General features: G+C 38.0%; 1 protein-coding gene across 1 annotated transcript in view; it reads right to left on the bottom strand.

Annotated features, from left to right (window-relative positions):
• The window catches only part of CDS1 (CDP-diacylglycerol synthase 1), a 73,677-nt gene that overhangs the window by 17,457 nt on the left and 34,490 nt on the right, over window positions 1–21,730 (bottom strand). Inside the window, exons 4-6 of the mRNA XM_007999118.3 lie at window positions 13,054–13,151; window positions 11,237–11,376; window positions 1,821–1,879 (exon numbers count right to left, since the gene is read on the bottom strand). Of these exons, the coding sequence (XP_007997309.1) occupies window positions 1,821–1,879; window positions 11,237–11,376; window positions 13,054–13,151 (297 nt within the window). The remainder of the gene's footprint in view (window positions 1–1,820; window positions 1,880–11,236; window positions 11,377–13,053; window positions 13,152–21,730) is intronic.

The following is a 21,730-nucleotide window of genomic DNA, read 5'->3' as shown; positions in this document are numbered from 1 at the left end:
TACCGGAACCTTAAAATAATGAAAACATTTAACAAAGTAACCTTAATTTACATACAAATAGAATTCTAATAATAGATATAGTACTAAATTTTAAAACATATAAAACATAAACCATTATCTTGAATCATTAGATTTAAGTGATAATGAGAGATTTCTGTTGTTTTAGCATTTAAAGGGGAGCATTTTACTCTGCTTGCATTCTGCGGTTATAAAAAAATGCTAAAAATTCCTTTTCTTTCAGAGTTTATTATGGTAACTTTTTCCCATAAAGAGTTATTTCCAACTTTAAATTATTCAAACCAGCAGGGTTCAACTGCCCTTAAATTCTATCTTTCATACTTGAAGGGTGATCGCGACAGGTTTGTTCAATGACAGTATTCAATTTCAAATTTTTAAAGACCTTTGTGTTTTACCAATTCTAGCTAGCCTGAAAGATGGCCACTTTTAACATAGTCAACAATATGGGTAGAATAGAAACAAAAGAAGCCAAGGTTTCCATGTACTAGCCTTATAATTTTGGCTGAAATTCATAAAATTACTTTTAAAAATTCTTAAGAGTTTGATTTATTCTCCCCGGACCCCTGCCCTTGAGACAGGGTCTCACTCTGTCACCCAGGCTGGCGTGCAGTGGTGTGATCACAGCTCACTGCAGCCTTGACCTCCCAGGTTCAAGTGATCCTCCTGCCTCAGCCTCCCCAGTAGCTGTGACTACAGGTGCGTGCCACCATGCCCATCTGATTTTCATATTTTTTGTAGAAATGGGGTTTTGCCATGTTGCCCAGACTGGTCTCAAACTCCTGGGCTCAAGGCACCTGCCTGCCTTGGCCTCCCAAAGTGTTGGGATCACAGGCATGAGTCATCAGTGCTTGGCCTTTTGATTTATTCTTAATAAACCTGTTTCCCATTTAAGCAACCATATTATAATGGTTGCTTTATTTTATTCGATTTTTAGCTGCTTAAAAGATACAATTCTCTTTTACCCTGATTGCTTAAAAATGCTTATTAATTTTTTTCCAACAGATGCCATTTATATTTTCACTGTATATTCTATTACTTTTACTTGTCTTGTTTCTACATAAAATTCACTCAGAATTTTACTCTTCATGCTCAGATCCCCTGAAATAAGAACTATAAGAAACAAAATTTCCCAGCAATTATGTTCAGCAGAATGTCTTAATGGAGAAAAGCTAAGCATAAAGAACAGAAAATATATTCCAAGTCCAAAATAAGCCTCACTATTACATGAATTTACAGATCTGAATACTACATTGCATTGCACAGTCTTACTAGCTACAGTTTAAGAAAATAAGAAAAGTTCATATGTAAAGTGATACATTTCTTAAGACAGGCTTTGGTACATTGAACAAAATATCTTATGCCAGAAAGAATTACACAATTCTATGACTAATCATGACCACCAAGATCATACATGCTCTGCTGCTTTATGCTCACGCCAAGTGCAAGTAAACATAGTTACTTTCATAGAACAATATGACAGATGCTTCCCAGACTTAGTAACTGTCCAAGAGTAAGAAATTCTTCAAATTTCTACATATTTAAGGAACCCAAAAACTTTAATTTTACACCATTTGAAAACTGAAAGTTTTCAGTAAACTTTGAAAACAGTTAAAATTTTAAAATCCTCACAAACTTCTCAACTTTAATAGTTTACATTTAATGATCATCTGAAATCCAAATATCCCTCACATTCATGCAAAACAACAGCTAGTAGATTAGACTGTATCTTCTCACTACAGAAAAAAAAAAGTTAAGGGTTTTTTATCACAGATAATGACTAAGGAATAATAGTTAATACACACCATATAAAACTGCAGACGATAATGTTTCTTCACCAAACTGAGTACAAACATGCAGAAACCTGTTCAAGAACAAAAAACACGTGCTCGTAGTACAATTTGGTACAAAGGGTTAAGATTCCCTGAGCCCAAATAAACCAATGTCCTATATCACAGCTACGCGTATTTTAGCCACTTACTCAGATGCCATCTCTCCTACTATCTTATATTAAGCATTTTAAGTAAGTTTTTTGAGGGAAACAATCTTGTACTCTCCAAAGTGCCTAATATATATTCCGTGGCACAAATTCAATAAACATCCTCTGCATTAATTTAATTAATTAATCCCTTGCTAATATGTGGGCATGGAAAACAGATCTTAAATTTAAATTAAATAGTATTTATTTGCTATAACAATGCATCAAGTATATGTACAGAATGTTTTCAATCTCTACATAATAGAAAAATGAATAATAACTATTATAGCAGCTGAAGTCTGTTGAATGCTTACTATTTCTAGGCTCTTATCTAAGCATTTAATCATTAATGATAATTAATCCTTTATTATCAATCCTTTCAAAATCCCTATAACATACTCATTATTAGCTCCATTTTACAGATGAGGAAAAATGCAAAAAAGGCTTTATTAATTTACTGAAGATCACAGGGCTAGAAAATAAACACTCAAATACTATTGACCCCTATGAGTCACATGATTCCATAAACCAAAATCAGCAAAATTCAGGTTAAGAGCAATTTGTAATTTCTCAAAAGCACACAATAATTATAGTAAAATGTAATACTCTTAATAATGTAAAGATTTACAAACAGTATTTGTATTTATGTTTACATTTTACAAATTTATTACAATGAAAATTTATTAAATTCTAACCAATTAAGTGAAATCTAATAATCACACACTAAAATAATGGGAGGCAATATGAATCACTTCTTGCCAAAAATACCAGTAAACTTCTAAAGATAGGTTTATTTTACAGAGGTGGATATCGAAAAATACATAAATCAAATTTAATTTCAGATAAAGGGCTATGTATGCATTCTATTCTGCAACATCTCTTTTTTTCTTTTTTGAGTCAAGGTATCGTTCTGTGGCCCAGCCTGGAGTGCAATGGCACAATCACAGCTCACTGCAGCCTTGAACTCCTGGCCTCAAGTGATCCTCCCACCTTGGCCTCCCAAAGTATCAAGATTACAAGTGTGAGCCACTGTACCTAGCCTCTGCAGTATCTTTAAAGAGTGAGTTCTCCAAGAGATAAATTGAATTTTCAGTTGATCAATTCTACATAAAATAAATACTAGACTTTGTACATCCAAGTTATACTTACCGAGGCAATTCTACCAGTAGAGTAAACAAGGGTACTACTACTCTTACCAAGCAAAGAATCCAACAGCAGCTGCCTTTCACTACTTTCGATGATCAATTTGAAATGTCAAAGCAGAAAGGACCATGACAAAATGAAGAGAACGAATATTGAGCCCAATCCTATCTCACCTCCTATTTGTCATCTATGAGGTAATCCAACTAACTGGCCTGCACAAGCAATATGAACACATTTTCTGAGTGAAGGCACAAATGAAAGCCAATATGTCACTTTATTGAGAGAAAGAAGGAAAGAGGGAAAGAATGAGAGAGAGAGATACTAAAACATGAAATTAATGGCATCAAAATTGCCAATTGTATAAAAGATTCTTTTTAAAATTCCTGCTTTTGAGTTGTTCTTCTACAGCAGATAAACTTATCTTGAAGTTCAAGTAATGACTTCTATGCTGTTTTGTGCCACTGATTCGTAGTTAAAGGTGAACGTGGACTGGACTCGGTTCAAAGGTCAATGGGTAAGGGCAAAGCAGAGACACAAGACAGGAACAGTGTTTTCTGTCCAAATAGACCCCTTGACTCTCCCAGCGCAACCTTGGGAACTTCCCAATATCATTAACTATAAATTATCTATTCACAAATACTACTCCAAAATACATGATTTTCTCTTTCTTGAAATTATAACACCATTCACCCTTACTTACATTTCTTTAAACACAATTACCGGTAGAATCATTTAACATTTTCCTAATGGACATTTTATCCAGGACAACCTTGGCAACTCACGTTTACCTGATCCAGTTTCGCCTATGTGATAGAATTGTCTGACTCCTAGATACAGTAAGGTAATACAGTTCTCTGACTTGGAGGAAGGGGGAGGTATACAGTGTTTTCCTAGCATAGCTAAGGCTAACAACTATAGTCATCTCTCATTATCCCTGGGTGATTGGCTGCAGGATCCCCAAAGGACAAAAATCCATGGATGTTCAAGTCTCTTCTATAAAATGCTATATAGTATTTGCATCTAACCTACTTACATCCTCCTGTGCATCTTAAATCATTTCTACATTACTTATAATTCCTAATACAATGTAAATTCTATATAAATAGTTGTTAGACTGTATTTTTCAGGGAATGATGACAAGAAACAAGTCTATACATGTTCAGTAAAGACACAATTATCCATTGTGTTGCTTTTTTTTTTTTCCAGAATATTTTCGATCCACAGTTGGTTGACTCCAGGGATGCAAAACCCATGGATATAGGAGGGCCAACTGTACTAATTTTTAAAGAAAAACATTGTAAAAAAGAAACATATGAACTTAATCTTTCTCATTCACAACTATATGGACATATTAACATTTTATGTTTCAATACTTAAAAATATATTTATATTTTAATAAATCTATGGAAAGGATCACTTTTTGTACACTTGGATCCATAGTTTTATTTTTTTTTTCCCTGATTGTTAACAAAGAATGCTTGTATGACTATTTCTCTCTTTTTTTTTTTTTTTTTTTTTTGGAGACAGAGTCTCGTTCTGTCACCCAGGCTGGAGTGCAGTGGCGCGATCTAGGCTCACAGCAAGCTCCGCCTCCCAGGTTCACGCCATTCTCCTGCCTCAGCCTCCTGAGTAGCTGGGACTACAGGTGCCTGCCAGCAAGTCTGGCTAATTTTTTGTATTTTTAGTAGAGACAGAGTTTCACCGTGTTAGCCAGGATGGTCTCGATCTCCTGACCTTGTGATCCGCCTGCCTCAGCCTCCCAAAGTGCTGGGATTACAGGTGTGAGCCACTGCGCCCGGCCTGTATATTTCTAAATTAAAATCACAGAATGTTATAGTACTATAAATAAAAGTACTGAAAAGGCATCCTAATATATAGTTCTTTATATAAAAGTTATACTTATTATTTATCTACATAGTATTTTGCCAGGTGTTCTCAATACAAAGATATGTATATCTCGTTGCCCAGCAACAAAGAGTTCTCCAGCGATTAGGCAGAACCAGTTACCCAACAAACTAAAGAGAGGTATATCCAAAAAGAACAAGAGGCCGGGTGCGGTGGCTCATGCCTGTAATCCCAGCACTTTGGGAGGCCGAGGCGGGTGGATCATGAGGTCAGGAGATCGAGGCCATCCTGGCTAACACTGTGAAACCCCGTCTCTACTAAAAAATACAAAACAAAATTAGCCGGGTGTGGTGGCGGGCGTCTATAGTCCCGGCTACTGGGGAGCCTGAGGCAGGAGAATGGCGTGAACCCAGGAGGCAGAGCTTGCAGTGAGCCGAGATCGCGCCACTGCACTTCAGCCTGGGTGACACAGCGAGACTCTGTCTCAAAAAAAAAAAAAACAAGAGAATCCAGGTGCAGTGTCCTATGCCTTTAATCCCAACACCCTGGGAGGCCAAGGAAGGAGGACGGCTTGAGGCCATCAGTTCAAGACCAGCCTGTGCAACACAGTAGGATCCTGTCTCTATGAAATAAAAGTAAAAATTAGCTGGGCAGGACGGCACATACCTACAGTCCCAGCTACTTGGGAGGCTGAGGCTGGAGGATCACTTGAGCCCAGGAGTTTGAGACTGCAGTGAGCTATGATCAAGCTACTATACTCCATCCAGCCTGGACCACAGAGCAAGTCACCATCTCTTAAAAAATTTATTTAAAAAAGAAAAAGAGGATGAAGATTTTTAAGGGGGTCAGGAAAAGTAAAGGAAAAAACACAAGATACTGAAAAGCCCAATAGATGAGACAGAGGGAATTTCAGAAAAATAGATGAAAAATATTTATTAAGCACCTTTGATATGCCAGAAACAAGATGCAAAAATGAATAAGATAGGCACTGCCATTCAGGAGCTCTTACTCTTGTTGAAGACACCGAAAACAAATGAAAAATAAAGTTGTTTTTTAAATTTACTATTGATGATTAGTCAAACTTTAGTAAACATACAGCCCTTAATTCAAAAAATAGACAGTAGGATGGGCCCAAGATTGAATACTAGAGCTTCCGATTCATCCCCCATTCTTTCACTTGGTTATATTCTTCATTTAACTTGCCTAAACCATCAAAACTTTCTAGCATCAAATTAAATAAGCATTGTGTGCCTTTATTCTAGCATCAAATTAAAAAAGCATTGTGTGCCTTTATTCAGACACCAGGCTACAACTGAGTTGTTCTGAAAAAGTTTTAAACGAATATGCATTGTAGAGATTACCATACAAACCAATCATCACATTGGTTAAACATTTTAAAAAGTTTTCTATTAATCTGAATGGTTAGTCTAAGGTTTAGAACCAGTACTAGCATGTATATAGAGTTTAGAAGTCTTTAATTCAGAAATTTTAAGTAGTTTTGGAGACACAGTCTTTTGTGAATTATTTGTGACATTTTTCTAAAGATTTCATTAATATCCTCTGATATAAAAGATACTCGGGATGTTTGGGGAAAATATCTTAATTATGCATTAATTTTGGCTATAACTTAGTTTTGTATGTCCATCAATTTTCTTGAACTGAAAGCGTTACATTCAAGTCATATTATCTCCCTAAGAATTTTAAAGAAATCAAAACAGCTATGCATGCACAAATACAAGCAAAAAATAATTTATTAAACATAATATGCACATCACTATAGTTGAATAAAGAAATGTAAGGTGATGATATTAAGGGTCAAACACCTTAAGTTTGTCGACATATCACTGCTAACCATGTAATTGCATGACATGAGGGGTCAGAATTGGAGATACCTATATTTTATTTAAATAAAATTCAATGTCAATGAAGTAGTTTGAACTGTCTCTGCTTTTTAAATCTGGTAAGACATACATTTTCTGAAGTCATTTGACCACTATAATAGAACTAAAATTTTCACAGGGCCCTTGGAATATTGTTTAACAAAAAGACTTCCAAAGATAACCACAGCATAATTTGAAAGAAAGGTACAAATATCTCAATGTTAGCACACTCTCTGTTTCCACAGTCCCGTTTCAAAGCTTAACTCCATTTGCTGGACTAAGCTCACAAATGTTGCTAAGCACTTCAAAAGTAGCCACTAAGGCCTCAAGACTCAGTAAACAAAACACTGATACTAAGAAAATATCATTAAGAAGCACTGTATGTGGATGTGCATGTTCTCAGCCTTTTAATCCTTTATCCAACAAATGCAGAGTGGGACCCTCAATGCCAGTCCGGCACTGCGCTCTGGGAATTAAACAAACAAGAGAGGTACACCATGGGTGCTTTTGGTCTAACCGAGACATTTTTAGGCCACCCTTAAAATGATAATAGACATATAGTATTCAAGTATTCTATGCCTGTTTTATACTGGAAGTTACACCATTTAACTGAGTAGCTCCTAGCTTACTATGAGGCTGCATTTTTAAAGTATACCTATAGAGCGGGGCATGGTAATACACGCCTGTAATCCCAGCTACCAAGGAATCTGAGGCAGAAGGGTAAGTTGAGTCCAGGAATTCAAGACCAGCCTGGGAAAACAGTGACATCCTATCTCAAAATAACAAACAAAAAGTACATTTGTGTGACTATAATGATGTCAATATCCTGGTGTGATGTACTATAGTTTTGCAAAATACTATTATTGATGATAACCGAGCAAAGTGTAAAAAGATCTATTATTTCTTACAACTGCATGTGAATATGCAATTATCTCAACAAAGATGTGCATTTTAAGCCAATAACCTGTGATATATAAACAACTTTTCATAGACTGTCATAAAATAGCAGTTGGGTTCTACGATCAGCCTGTGGTATTTTTATTTTCTAACTTATTACTTATTTAGTATTAACTACACACCAAAAGAGTTTAGGTCCTTACTACATTTAGTGTGGATTACAGCAGTAGCTTCCTATCTAGTCTGCCTGATAATGTCTCCCAACCTACTTCATTTAATTACAAATCTGGTTATATCATTTCTTAGCTTAAAATCCTCCAATGTTTTCCCAGATATAAAGTTCAAACCCTTCCTATGACATACAAATTTTCTCAAGATGTGGCTCCTGCCTACTTTCCCTACCTTCAATGCCTCCATGAACCCAAAACATGCAATCCTTTCTCATTCTCATGCCTGCACAGCTGTTCCTCTGCCTGGAATGGACTTTTCTACTATCTGATACCTGGCAACTGCCTGCTTGCTCTTTCCTTTTCATGAAACCTGTCATCTCTTCTCAAAGGCCCTCCATGGCCTTCCTTCCTCTTCTTCATGCTCCTGCCAGAACTTGTTCACATTTCACATCTTACCAGCTTCAAGACGCTGGAAGGCACACAATTGCTTCATTTCCCTTTATATCCTCAACATCATTCATAGTACCTAGCATTTGAAAAACACTTAAATGTTTGCTCAAAGAATGACTTTAATGACTTTCAGTAAGTTTCTGTGATTCTGAGTGTAAAATAAGAAATGGTAAAATATGTCTATGGTAGAAATAAGTATACTGTTAGAAAAATGAAGAAATACCAGGCCAGACATGGTGGCTCATGACCATAACCCCAGCACTTTGGGAGACCAAGGCAGGAGGATCACTTGAGCCCAGGAGTTAGACACCAACCTGAGCAACATAGTGAAACTCCATCTCTACTAAAAACACAAAAATTAGCCAGGTGCAGTAACACATGCCTGTAGTCCTAGTTACTTGGGAGGCTGAGGCAGGAGAATCATCTGAACCCAGGAGGCGGAGGTTGCCATGAGCCGAGATAGTGCCACTGCACTCCAGCCTGGGCAACAGAGTGAGACTCTGTTTCAAAAAAAAAAAAAAAAAAGGATGAAACACAGATTGTATTTTTATAGAAGTAGAGTCCAAAAGTCATACATGAAACAAAGAATTACTAAAAAGGGGCTGGCTGGGAGGCGATAATCAAAGACAAAATATACAAAGAAACAACAAAGAAAATGAATTACACTATTGGTCCACACTCAATTGAGATGTTATTCTCAAGCATAAATTATAGCAAAACCAAAGGGGAAAACAGTAATCACCTTATATGCCAACATTCTACCTCTCAGCTATTGCTGTATATCAATATAGATGTAACTGCAGATATGGATACAATGATAGATGTAGATGTGCCAATATAAATCCATCTATAAGCTATTAATGTATGAAGTGAAAAATGGTACAGAAGAGATACTCTTACTTGTATAAGAAAAAGGGAAGGGGGATGTACACATAAAAGCTGGAATACTCAGACAATTTCTGGAATAACAGTAGTAAGCCTCCAGATATTGTAAGTAAGGCCCTGAGGTGGAGAAAAGTTTCATCAAATACTCCCTTCTAGTCTAAATTTTTATCATGGGCATATATTTTCATTAAAAAACAAAAACAAAACAAAAAACCACTAGTTTAGGTCTCTTGAAACACCTGGCCCCTGGCATGCTCCCCATTCAGAACCCAGGGTGCCTGTCCCATCCCAGCCACATGGAGGGGCCACAGGTCAGTGCCCAAGTCAGCAAGCGGCATGAACTGCAGTCATGAAAAGGAGCCATCTTTGATGTCCAGCACACTTAAGACATGAGCACCGGCCTCTGTCTCATGGCAACCATGTGAGAGGCCTTGGGTTAGAACTGCTCAGTTAAGCCTGCTAAGCCGCAGGACTGTGAGCAAAAATAACAAATTGTTCTAAGCCAAGGGAAAAACAAAACTAGTTAAGGCTTTTTGTTTTTAAATGACAGTTTGTATTCCATCCTGGTGTCCCTGCAAAATAACATTAAAAGAAATTAAGGGGAAGCCCCACGAGAACAGAGAAAACTGAAGAAATGTCAAGGAGAAAAGAAGACACATGTCTACAAAATTTGGAAGCTAGAAAACAAATAGAAAACTGTTAGTAGACCTAAGAAATTACAAGTGCCTAAACATATTTTCTAGAGAAACTAAGGAGAAAAGGCCTGGTGGAAAGCAAGACTGAGGCCTAGGCTTCTGACTTGGATTATTAAGTAAAAGTCTAACAATAAGTGTGAGCCCTAGCCAAAGCAATCAGCTGTGAGAACAGACCAAAGGTATCTTTAGAAATGCACAAACATAAGACATCTACCTTCTACACATCATTTCATAAGAAACTACAGCAGGCCATGCTTCAGCAAAGTGAGGGTGTTAACCAAGAGATGGAAGACCTGGGATGGAAGAAATGGGCTCAAATCATGAGCACAGCTCAGCAGTGGGCCCAAATGCAGCCAGCTCACACAGGAACCGGAATGCAGAGGTCTCTGGCATAGAAGTCTCCAGGAAAAAAGGCAATTGATATACTATCTGACTTGTGTAAACATCTGAAAATACTACCAACAGACATGGGGCAAACCTGAAGGAAAAATTAAGGATCTCTACACTGAAATTAGCAAATATGGGAAAGAGAAGATGAGGCAGTTACTCAGTTGGGGAAAAACAAAAAGTAGTAAAAGAAGGAAATGTAATCACAGATACTATTTGGTTCTACAGGAAGTGATATTTTAAGTACCTACTTAATGCAAACTGTGACTATAAAAAAACTGAGTATGAAGAAGTGAGGTAGGTTATAACAGGAAGTCAATAGATAATGCGTAAACTAAACTAAGAAATAGGCCTATTACTTAGAAAAAAGGAAAAAATCTCAAAGCGGTGTGGTGCAGGGTTGCTGTTTACATCATAATTCTTTTGAAATTCAGTTTGAAAACTAATATGCATATATTAATGATATAAATGATTTATGTTTTAATTAACCACAATTGTTCTTTTTTTATTATTATTATTTTCAGATGGAGTCTCGCACTGTCGCCCAGGCTGGAGTGCAGCGTCATGATTCTTCATGTTGGTCAGGATGGTCTCAAACGCCCGACCTCAGGTGTTCCGCCCACCTCAGCCTTCCAAAGTACTGGCATTACAGGTGTGAACCACAGAGTCCGGCCTGGAGTGATTCTTAATAAGCACCTTTTAAACCCACTATAAGGGAGTAATTGCTATTTAAGAACATGATGAAAGAAATAGCTTTATACATGAGAAACAATAAAAAAGAGAGGCTGGAATAAAATGTAACCAAAAAATTACGAATTTAAATAACAGAAATAAAAATAAACATGGAAAATGTGTTAGCTACATATTAATACAGAATATTCCTTAACTTACCTGCCAGATAGAGGGCAAATGATATAAATCTGTGGTAGCGAATGAGGAACTGAAGTTGTTCTTCTCTTTGAACAAATGTAGCAAAATAATCAGCTACAGTCTCTCCATAGAAAAAGTAGTTTACACACAATAGAAAGTACCTATAATTTAAAAACAATTAGCTTTTCTATATTTGAAGCTTTCCTTCCCCTCAAACTCAACAAAATTATTTTCTACATTCTGATGACACAAAGATCAAAACCAGGTTCAGAAGACGAATTCAAGATACATTTCACTAAAATGCTATTTTCCTGTTTTAAACTTAATTTCAAATTTATTGATTAGCAAAAATTTACCGAATATAAATCATACCTTTATTTAGCTGAAAATCTAATGCCAGAGATAATTAGGAAACAATGTAGAAAATACTACATACACACAATCCTTCACCCTTGGGAGGTGGGAGCGGTGCGTGTGTGTGTATAAATTTAATACTTTGTGGGTATTATAATGTGTGTGTATGATTATAATACTTTGTATAAATGTATAATGTGTGGGTGTATATATTGAGGTATTAAGTTCATAATGAAAATTAACTCCTAACTACTCACAGCTCTAATGCTTTTTAATAGTAGAAGTCCTAAGACAAATCCCCACCTGTCCTCAGGAAGATTAAGAAGGAAAGAAAGAAGAGGTAATTCAACCTGTCTCCCCACTGCCCTGCACGCACTGGCATCTCCCCTCTTCTAATGCTCCTAGTGGACTCCAAATGAGCCGGGATTCTTCCTCTGTAAGGCAATCAAGGCCTAACCTGGTCTACCAATCCAACTATTTACCCACTATCCGCTAAACAATACCCTCTGCTCAGAAGGGCCAGGAATATCTCATCAGCGGTAGTATAAGTACGTCTGTCCCACATCTAGAAACTGATGGATGCTACATCCCCAACCAGAAAACTCTTCTTTATCCAAAACTTGTCTTCATTTCAAATACCAGTTTATCTTTTACCTCTTGTTTGACCCCTTCTACAATCACCGGAGCCCATCCTTATTTATCTTCTCAAAAATACTGCATGATTTTGCATTTATTTATTCTCCAATTTCTTTATCTATCTAACATTTCCTATATACTTTGCCACTCATGAAGAAACGCTACAAGGAAAAATCAGCTCTCACCGAAATCAAGACACTTCTTTTTGACTATCCTAAACCCCATCTGTTATAATGAGACACTGACTCCCTGGTTGATATTAATCAAATATATTAAAAAGGATGGCCACTTGGGTTAAATATGAATTATAACGTTATCATGTTTCCTAGTCAAGATTCTGATAGCAATGATTTATATATGAAAAGTTTTAAAAGATGTAAAATTTTAAATGTTAATATCATTTGATGATTTGTTACTAACATTACATGCATTTGTGTATATACAATATGTTGTATATTATCATGTCAACTGAGGGGAAATGAAGGAAAATGAAGGAAAAGATTATATGTAAATATTTTGCTAAAATTATTATTGTAAAGGATACAAAAATGTTTCCAATACAATGTTTAGTTTTTTATTTAAAAAAAAAAAGGACAAGAATGGTGTATATATTCAACACATATTAGATATCTCTACAAAGACTAAAATATGAGATCTGAAAGAAGTTGTATCGGAGTGGGAAAGACAAAGGTGATCTTCTTTTCAAAATTCAACTACATTATTTTTATTTATCTTTCTCTAAAATCAATCTATAGGGTAAATTGAGTGGATACTGACTGATCAAGATGCTTCCTTTACAAACTTCAGAAATTAACTTTTCATATCTGAAAAGTTTCAAGCTTACTTACCAACTCAGTGTTCTAAACCATGGTAGATCATAGGAGTGATAGACTCTATAACCTATAGTGATAATTTCATGAAAGCATTTCACTTGGATGCCCAGAACCTGAAACCAAGAAAAAACATTAGCATACATTTCTCAATGTTTACATTTATGCTTAATCATTCAGCAAAGCAGTTTGTCATACGTATTTAAAAAATCTTAATCTACCAATTTTTAATTATTCTAAATGTCAGTAAAAAAATGCAATATTCCATGTCTCTAAAAATCAAGTGATGCCTCAAAGGGGTGGACAAAATAATGTTTTACTCAAAAAGGCTTGGAAGATCCTTCCCAGGGTGGGGAATGGCACTGGAGTTTAAAGGTTGAGGGATATAATCTGGTTGGCCACAGTTGACTAGGATTTATCCCTCATTACTATTTCATTATTGAGACTGTCCTTCTCAAGATGGAGAATCTTTTTGTCCAATCTGTCCATTATGTTTCTTGAGATACCCTAAGAAAATCATACATGAAAGTTTGCTTGTAACCATGCATTGTTATACTTACAAGTAATAAAGATACTGTCAGGACAAACAGTTAAAACACTTTCTACCCAGTCACCCTGGAATGGCCTTTTCATCCTTCCAGCTGTGTCAGCTCTCCCATAGCCAGCTACTCACTGGTCAATCGAAGCTGGGCTACCTTAGCAAAGTATAAGCAACCTTCCACATTTGAAGCCACTTTGGCCAGTCAACTGAGTTTATGCATTTCCGTTTACACAGTGTCCTGACTGCACACCTATTAAATGGGTTTACATTTATAAATCCCTTTTTGATGTTCTATTTTGTAGTCCTTCAAACTGCTGCATTCAGCAACCTGGATGAAGGTAATTTCTCAAGATGTAGCATCACACCCAGTGCTTCACCTGTCAATTTCAAGACTCAAAGAGCAAATGGCAAGTCAAACATTTATCATCATGAATTAACAGGTAAAAATCTTTGTGAATATGGCAGACTAGCTTTTTTGTCTAGAGAGCACTCTCCAGGGGCTTGTTTTTATGCTGTCCTTGAGCTAAGAATGGATTTTTATATTTTTTTAAAGAGTTATTTAAAAATCAAAGATTATGTGACTGAAACATATGCAGCCCCTTAAAGCCTAAAATATTACTATCTGGTCCTTTAACAGAAAAAGCTTACCAAACTCTGTCAGAGGATATATTTTGGGATTTCCTTTTAAGATTTCCACAAGTTAGTTTTCCAAAACCTACCATTCAGGGTATTCTTAAGCTATTTTTTCCCATTATACTGATTACATGTCCAATCACATACTTTAAAAACTGAATGTCTCTTTTCAGCCACATGATAAAGAAATGTATGTGAAACCATAAACAGTACTTTTAGCAAAAAGTCATAAATGTGTTATAAAGACAGGAGGAAATCTAAGGGTCCTTCTTCAAATAACATTTGTATATAATATCAAGTCATTTCTAACAAAAATAAACAACAGAGACAATGTTTAGTATTAAGATAAAACAGTAAAGCAAAGTTAGTCAGATCCGAAGGGCTTTTTAAAAAAATTTTTATTATTATTTTTTATTTTATTTTATTATTATTATTATACTTTAAGTTCTAGGGTACATGTGCATAACGTGCAGGTTTGTTACATATGTATACTTGTGCCATGTTGGTGTGCTGCACCCATCAACTCGTCAGCACTCATCAACTCGTCATTTATATCAGGTATAACTCCCAATGCAATCCTTCCCCCCTCCCCATGATAGGCCCCAGTGCGTGATATTCCCCTTCCCAAGTCCAAGTGATCTCATTGTTTAGTTCCCACCTATGAGTGAGAAGATGTGGTGTTTGGCTTTCTGTTCTTGCGATAGTTTGCTGAGAATGATGGTTTGCAGCTGCATCCATGTCCCTACAAAGGACACAAACTCATCCTTTTTTATGGCTGCATAGTATTCCATGGTGTATATGTGCCACATTTTCTTAATCCAGTCTGTCACTGATGGACATTTGGGTTGATTCCAAGTCTTTGCTATTGTGAATAGTGCCGCAATAAACATACATGTGCATGTGTCTTTATAGCAGCATGATTTATAATCCTTTGGGTATATACCCAGTAATGGGATGGCTGGGTCATATGGTACTTCTAGTTCTAGATCCTTGAGGAATCGCCATACTGTTTTCCATAATGGTTGAACTAGTTTACAATCCCACCAACAGTGTAAAACTGTTCCTATTTCTCCACATCCTCTCCAGCACCTGTTGTTTCCTGACTTTTGAATGATCGCCATTCTAACTGGTGTGAGATGGTATCTCATTGTGGTTTTGATTTGCATTTCTCTGATGGCCAGTGATGATGAGCATTTTTTCATGTGTCTGTTGGCTGTATGAATGTCTTCTTTGGAGAAATGTCTGTTCATATCCTTTGCCCACTTTTTGATGGGGTTGTTTGCTTTTTTCTTGTAAATTTGTTTGATTTCTTTGTAGGTTCTGGATATTAGCCCTTTGTCAGAAGAGTAGATTGCAGAAATGTTCTCCCACTCTGTAGGTTACCTGTTCACTCTGATGGTAGTTTCTTTTGCTGTGCAGAAGCTCTTTAGTTTAATTAGATCCCATTTGTCAATTTTGGCTTTTGTTGCCATTGCTTTTGGTGTTTTAGACATGAAGTCTTTGCCCATGCCTATGTCCTGAATGGTATTACCTAGGTTTTCTTCTAGCGTTTTTATGGTATTAGGTCTAACGTTTAAGTCTCTAATCCATCTTGAATTAATTTTCGTATAAGGAGTAAGGAAAGGATCCAGTTTCAGCTTTCTACTTATGACTAGCCAATTTTTCCAGCACCATTTATTAAATAGGGGAATCCTTTCCCCATTTCTTGTTTTTCTCAGGTTTATCAAAAATCAGATGGCTGTATATGTGTGGTATTATTTCTGAGGACTCTGTTCCGTTCCATTGGTCTATATCTCTGTTTTGGTACCAGTACCATGCTGTTTTGGTTACTGTAGCCTTGTAGTAGAGTTTGAAGTCAGGTAGCGTGATGCCTCCAGCTTTGTTCTTTTGACTTAGGATTGTCTTGGCAATGCAGGCTTTTTTTTGGTTCCATATGAACTTTAAAGCAGTTTTTTCCAATTCTGTGAAGAAACTCATTGGTAGCTTGATGGGGATAGCATTGAATCTATAAATTACCTTGGGCAGTATGGCCATTTTCACGATATTGATTCTTCCTATCCATGAGCATGGTATGTTCTTCCATTTGTTTGTGTCCTCTTTTATTTCACTGAGCAGTGGTTTGTAGTTCTCCTTGAAGAGGTCCTTTACATCCTTTGTAAGTTGGATTCCTAGGTATTTCATTCTCTTTGAAGCAATTGTGAATGGAAGTTCGTTCATGATTTGGCTCTCTGTTTGTCTGTTACTGGTGTATAAGAATGATTGTGATTTTTGCACATTGATTTTGTATCCTGAGACTTTGCTGAAGTTTCTTATCAGCTTAAGGAGATTCTGGGCTGAGACAATGGGGTTTTCTAAATATACAATCATGTCACCTGCAAACAGGGACAATTTGACTTCTTCTTTTCCTAACTGAATCCCCTTGATTTCTTTCTCTTGCCTGATTGCCCTAGCCAGAACTTCCAACAATATGTTGAATAGGAGTGGCAAGAGAGGGCATCTCTGTCTTGTGCCAGTTTTCAAAGGGAGTGCTTCCAGGTTTTGCCCATTCAGTATGATATTGGCTGTGGGTTTGTCATAAATAGCTCTTATTATTTTGAGATATGTTCCATCAATACCAAATTTATTGAGCGTTTTTAGCATGAAGGGCTGTTGAATTTTGTCAAAGGCCTTTTCTGCATCTATTGAGATAATCATGTGGTTTTTGTCTTTGGTTCTGTTTATATGCTGGATTACGTTTATTGATTTGTGTATGTTGAACCAGCCTTGCATCCCAGGGATGAAGCCCACTTGATCATGGTGGATAAGCTTTTTGATGTCCTGCTGGATCTGGTTTGCCAGTATTTTATGGAGGATTTTTGCATCGATGTTCATCAGGGATATTGGTCTAAAATTCTCTTTTTGTGTGTGTGTCTCTGCCAGGCTTTGGTATCAGGATGATGTTGGCCTCATAAAATGAGTTAGGGAGGATTCCCTCTTTTTCTATTGATTGGAATAGTTTCAGAAGCAATGGTTCCAGCTCCTCCTTGTATCTCTGGTAGAATTCAGCTGTGAATCCATCTGGTCCTGGACTTTTGTTGGTTGGTAGGCTATTAATTATTGCCTCAATTTCAGAGCCTGCTGTTGGTCTATTCAGGAATTCAGCTTCTTCCTGGTTTAGTCTTGGGAGAGTGTAAGTGTCCAGGAAATTATCCATTTCTTCTAGATTTTCTAGTTTATTTCTGTAGAGGTGTTTATAGTATTCTCTGATGGTAGTTTGTATTTCTGTGGGGTCGGTGGTGATATCCCCTTTATCATTTTTTATTGCATCTATTTGATTCTTCTCTCTTTTCTTCTTTATTAGTCTTGCTAGCGGTCTATCAATTTTGTTGATCTTTTCAAAAAACCAACTCCTGGATTCATTGATTTTTTGGAGGGTTTTTTGTGTCTCTATCTCCTTCAGTTCTGCTCTGATCTTAGTTATTTCTTGCCTTCTGCTAGCTTTTGAATGTGTTTGCTCTTGCTTCTCTAGCTCTTTTAATTGGGATGTTAGAGTGTCAGTTTTAGATCTTTCCAGCTTTCTCTTGTGGGCATTTAGTGCTATAAATTTCCCTCTACACATTGCTTTAAATGTGTCCCAGACATTCTGGTATGTTGTATCTTTGTTCTCATTGGTTTCAAAGAACATCTTTATTTCTGCCTTCATTTCGTTATGTACCCAGTAGTCATTCAGGAGCAGGTTATTCAGTTTCCATGTAGTCGAGCAGTTTTGATTGAGTTTCTTAGTCCTGAGTTCTAGTTTGATCACACTGTGGTCTGAGAGACAGTTTGTTCTAATTTCCGTTCTTGTACATTTGCTGAGGAGTGCTTTACTTCCAATTATGTGGTCAATTTTGGAATAAGTGTGATGTGGTGCTGAGTAGAATGTATATTCTATTGATTTGGGGTGGAGAGTTCTGTAGATGTCTATTAGGTCTGCTTGCTGCAGAGATGAGTTCAATTCCTGGATATCCTTGTTAACTTTCTGTCTCGTTGATCTGTCTAATGTTGACAGTGGGGTGTTGAAGCCTCCCATTATTATTGTATGGGAGTCTAAGTCTCTTTGTAAGTCTTTAAGGACTTGCTTTATGAATCTGGGTGCTCCTGTATTGGGTACATATATATTTAGGATAGTTAGCTCTTCCTGTTGAATTGATCCCTTTACCATTATGTAATGGCCTTCTTTGTCTCTTTTGATCTTTGATGGTTTAAAGTCTGTTTTATCAGAGACTAGTATTGCAACCCCTGCTTTTTTGTGTTCTCCATTTGCTTGGTAGATCTTCCTCCATCCCTTTATTTTGAGTCTATGTATGTCTCTGCATGTGAGATGGGTCTCCTGAATATAGCAAACTGATGGGTCTTGACTCTTTATCTAGTTTGCCAGTCTGTGTCTTTTAATTGGAGCATTTAGTCCATTTACATTTAAGGTTAATATTGTTATGTGTGAACTTGATCCTGCCATTATGATATTAACTGGTTATTTTACTTGTCAGTTGATGCAGTTTCTTCCTAACCTCGATGGTCTTTACATTTTGGCATGTTTTTGCAATGGCTGGTACCGGTTGTTCCTTTCCATGTTTAGTGCTTCCTTCAGTGTCTCTTGTAAGGCGTGCCTGGTGGTGACAAAGTCTCTAAGCATTTGCTTATCTGTAAAGGATTTTCTTTCTCCTTCACTTATGAAACTTAGTTTGGCTGGATATGAAATTCTGGGTTGAAAATTCTTTTCTTTAAGAATGTTGAATATTGGCCCCCACTCTCTTCTGGCTTGAAGAGTTTCTGCCGAGAGATCTGCTGTTAGTCTGATGGGCTTCCCTTTGTGGGTAACCCGACCTTTCTCTCTGGCTGCCCTTAAGATTTTTTCCTTCATTTCAACTTTGGTGAATCTGGCAATTATGTGTCTTGGAGTTGCTCTTCTCGAGGAGTATCTTTGTGGCGTTCTCTGTATTTCCTGGATTTGAATGTTGGCCTGCCCTACTAGGTTGGGGAAGTTCTCCTGGATGATATCCTGAAGAGTGTTTTCCAACTTGGTTCCATTTTCCCCCTCACTTTCAGGCACCCCAATCAGACATAGATTTGATCTTTTTACATAATCCCATACTTCTTGCAGGCTTTGTTCATTTCTTTTTCTTCTTTTTTCTTTAGATTTCTCTTCTCACTTCATTTCATTCATTTGATCCTCAATCGCTGATACTCTTTCTTCCAGTTGATCAAGTCGGTTACTGAAGCTTGTGCATTTGTCACGTATTTCTCGTGTCATGGTTTTCATCTCTGTCAGTTCGTTTATGGCCTTCTCTGCATTAATTACTCTAGCCATCAATTCTTCCACTCTTTCTTCAAGATTTTTAGTTTCTTTGCGCTGGGTACGTAATTCCTCCTTTAGCTCTGAGAAGTTTGATGGACTGGAGCCTTCTTCTCTCATCTCATCAAAGTCATTCTCTGTCCAGCTTTGATCTGTTGCTGGCGATGAGCTGCGTTCCTTTGCAGGGGGAGAGGCGCTCTTATATTTTGAATTTCCAGCTTTTCTGCCCTGCTTTTTCCCCATCTTTTTGTTTTTATCTGCCTCTGGTCTTTGATGATGGTGATGTACTGATGGGGTTTTGGTGTGGGTGTCCTTCCTGTTTGTTAGTTTTCCTTCTAACAGTCAGGACCCTCAGCTGTAGGTCTGTTGGAGGTTGCTTGAGGTCCACTCCAGACCCTGTTTGCCTGGGTATCAGCAGCAGAGGCTGCAGAAGATAGAATATTGCTGAACAGCGAGTGTACCTGTCTGATTCTTGCTTTGGAAGCTTCCTCTCAGGGGTGTACTCCACCGTGTGAGGTGTGGGGTGTCGGTCTGCCCCTAGTGGGGGATGTGTCCCAGTTAGGCTACTCAGGGGTCAGGGACCCACTTGAGCAGGCAGTCTGTCCATTCTCAGATCTCAACCTCCATGTTGGGAGATCCACTGCTCTCTTCAAAGCTGTCAGACAGAGTCGTTTGCATCTGCAGAGGTTTCAGCTGCTTTTTTGTTGTTTGTTGTTGTTGTTGTTGTTTAGCTGTGCCCTGTCCCCAGAGGTGGAGTCTACAGAGACAGGCAGGACTCCTTGAGCTGCTGTGAGCTCCACCCAGTTCGAGCTTCCCAGCGGCTTTGTTTACCTACTTAAGCCTCAGCAATGGCGGGCACCCCTCCCCCAGCCGCGCTGCTGCCTTGCCCTTAGATTGCAGACTGCTGTGCTAGCAATGAGGGAGGCTCCATGGGCGTGGGACCCTCCCAGCCAGGTGTGGGATATAATCTCCTGATGTGCCCGTTTGCTAAGATCCTTGGTAAAGTGCAGTATTGGGGTGGGAGTTACCCGATTTTCCAGGTGTTGTGTGTCTCAGTTCCCCTGGCTAGGAAAAGGGATTCCCTTCCCCCTTGCGCTTCCCAGGTGAGGCGATGCCTCGCCCTGCTTCAGCTCTCGCTGGTCGGGCTGCAGCAGCTGACCAGCACAGATTGTCCGGCACTCCCTAGTGAGATGAACCCAGTACCTCAGCTGAAAATGCAGAAATCACCTGTCTTCTGTGTTGCTTGCGCTGGGAGTTGGAGACTGGAGCTGTTCCTATTCAGCCATCTTGCTCCGCCCCCCCGAAGGGCTTTTAAAATATACTGATGTAATTTTTATGAACGTATTTGCTAGGGTACATCCAGTGGCACTATAAATTGTATTTATTTTACTGAGAGGGGAGAATAAAAGTGTTTTTAATAGCACACATTATATTTATATGATCAACTATAGCTTGCAGGGACAATTAATATGGAACTGCTAGGAAAACAGAAAACAAAAGGTTCCAAATAGTATTGTCGAAATCTTTAAACTCTATGTGTATCTTCCAGGACTGGAGGATTACACAGACATTAATACTCCACACCATCAATACTGGTAGCAATGTACACTCAAAGGACTCTGTTGGCTCAATTAATGTTTTAAGAACCTTAAAAACAATAGTCAGTATTTAAGTGTCTATTCTTTACTAGTTATTGAGGACTTATAGAAATAACACAGGGCATCTGTTCACAGAGAGGTACGTCTCTCAGGGAGGAAACACGACTACAACCCACGTGAAATAGGCAAATGGACGTGTGTAGAGGCAGACACACCTGTGGCAGGGGCAGGGGGTGGGCAACGGCAGAGCCGGAGGAGAAAGATCTGCAAAGTCACCACCTGTAGAGGGAATGGGGCGTATTAAGGGAACTACTAGGAGGGTGGAGTTGCTAGAAGACAAAGGTGGGGTTAAGAAGGAGAGAAAGAGATGAGCCTGGTCCCAGAATCCTAGGAAACAGCAGGAAGCACTGCACCGAGGAGTTGAAAGAACATGACTGGACATGAGAGTTCGGGAGAATAAAGTGGAAAGAATGGACTGGGGAGGTGACAAGAGTAAAGGCAGTCAGGCAGGCAAGATGCCACTTCGCTATCCAGCTGAAGTGGTAGAGGAGTAGAGAAGAAGACAGGAGAGAAGTAGAGGGGGCAGAACTGACTAGACCTGGTGGGTGA

This window comes from Chlorocebus sabaeus, chromosome 7 (assembly GCF_047675955.1).
Source record: "Chlorocebus sabaeus isolate Y175 chromosome 7, mChlSab1.0.hap1, whole genome shotgun sequence".
NCBI classification, from domain to species: Eukaryota; Metazoa; Chordata; class Mammalia; order Primates; family Cercopithecidae; genus Chlorocebus; species Chlorocebus sabaeus.
The sequence above is the reverse complement of the archived record's forward strand: the minus strand, read 5'-3'. Positions and strand labels throughout refer to the sequence as shown.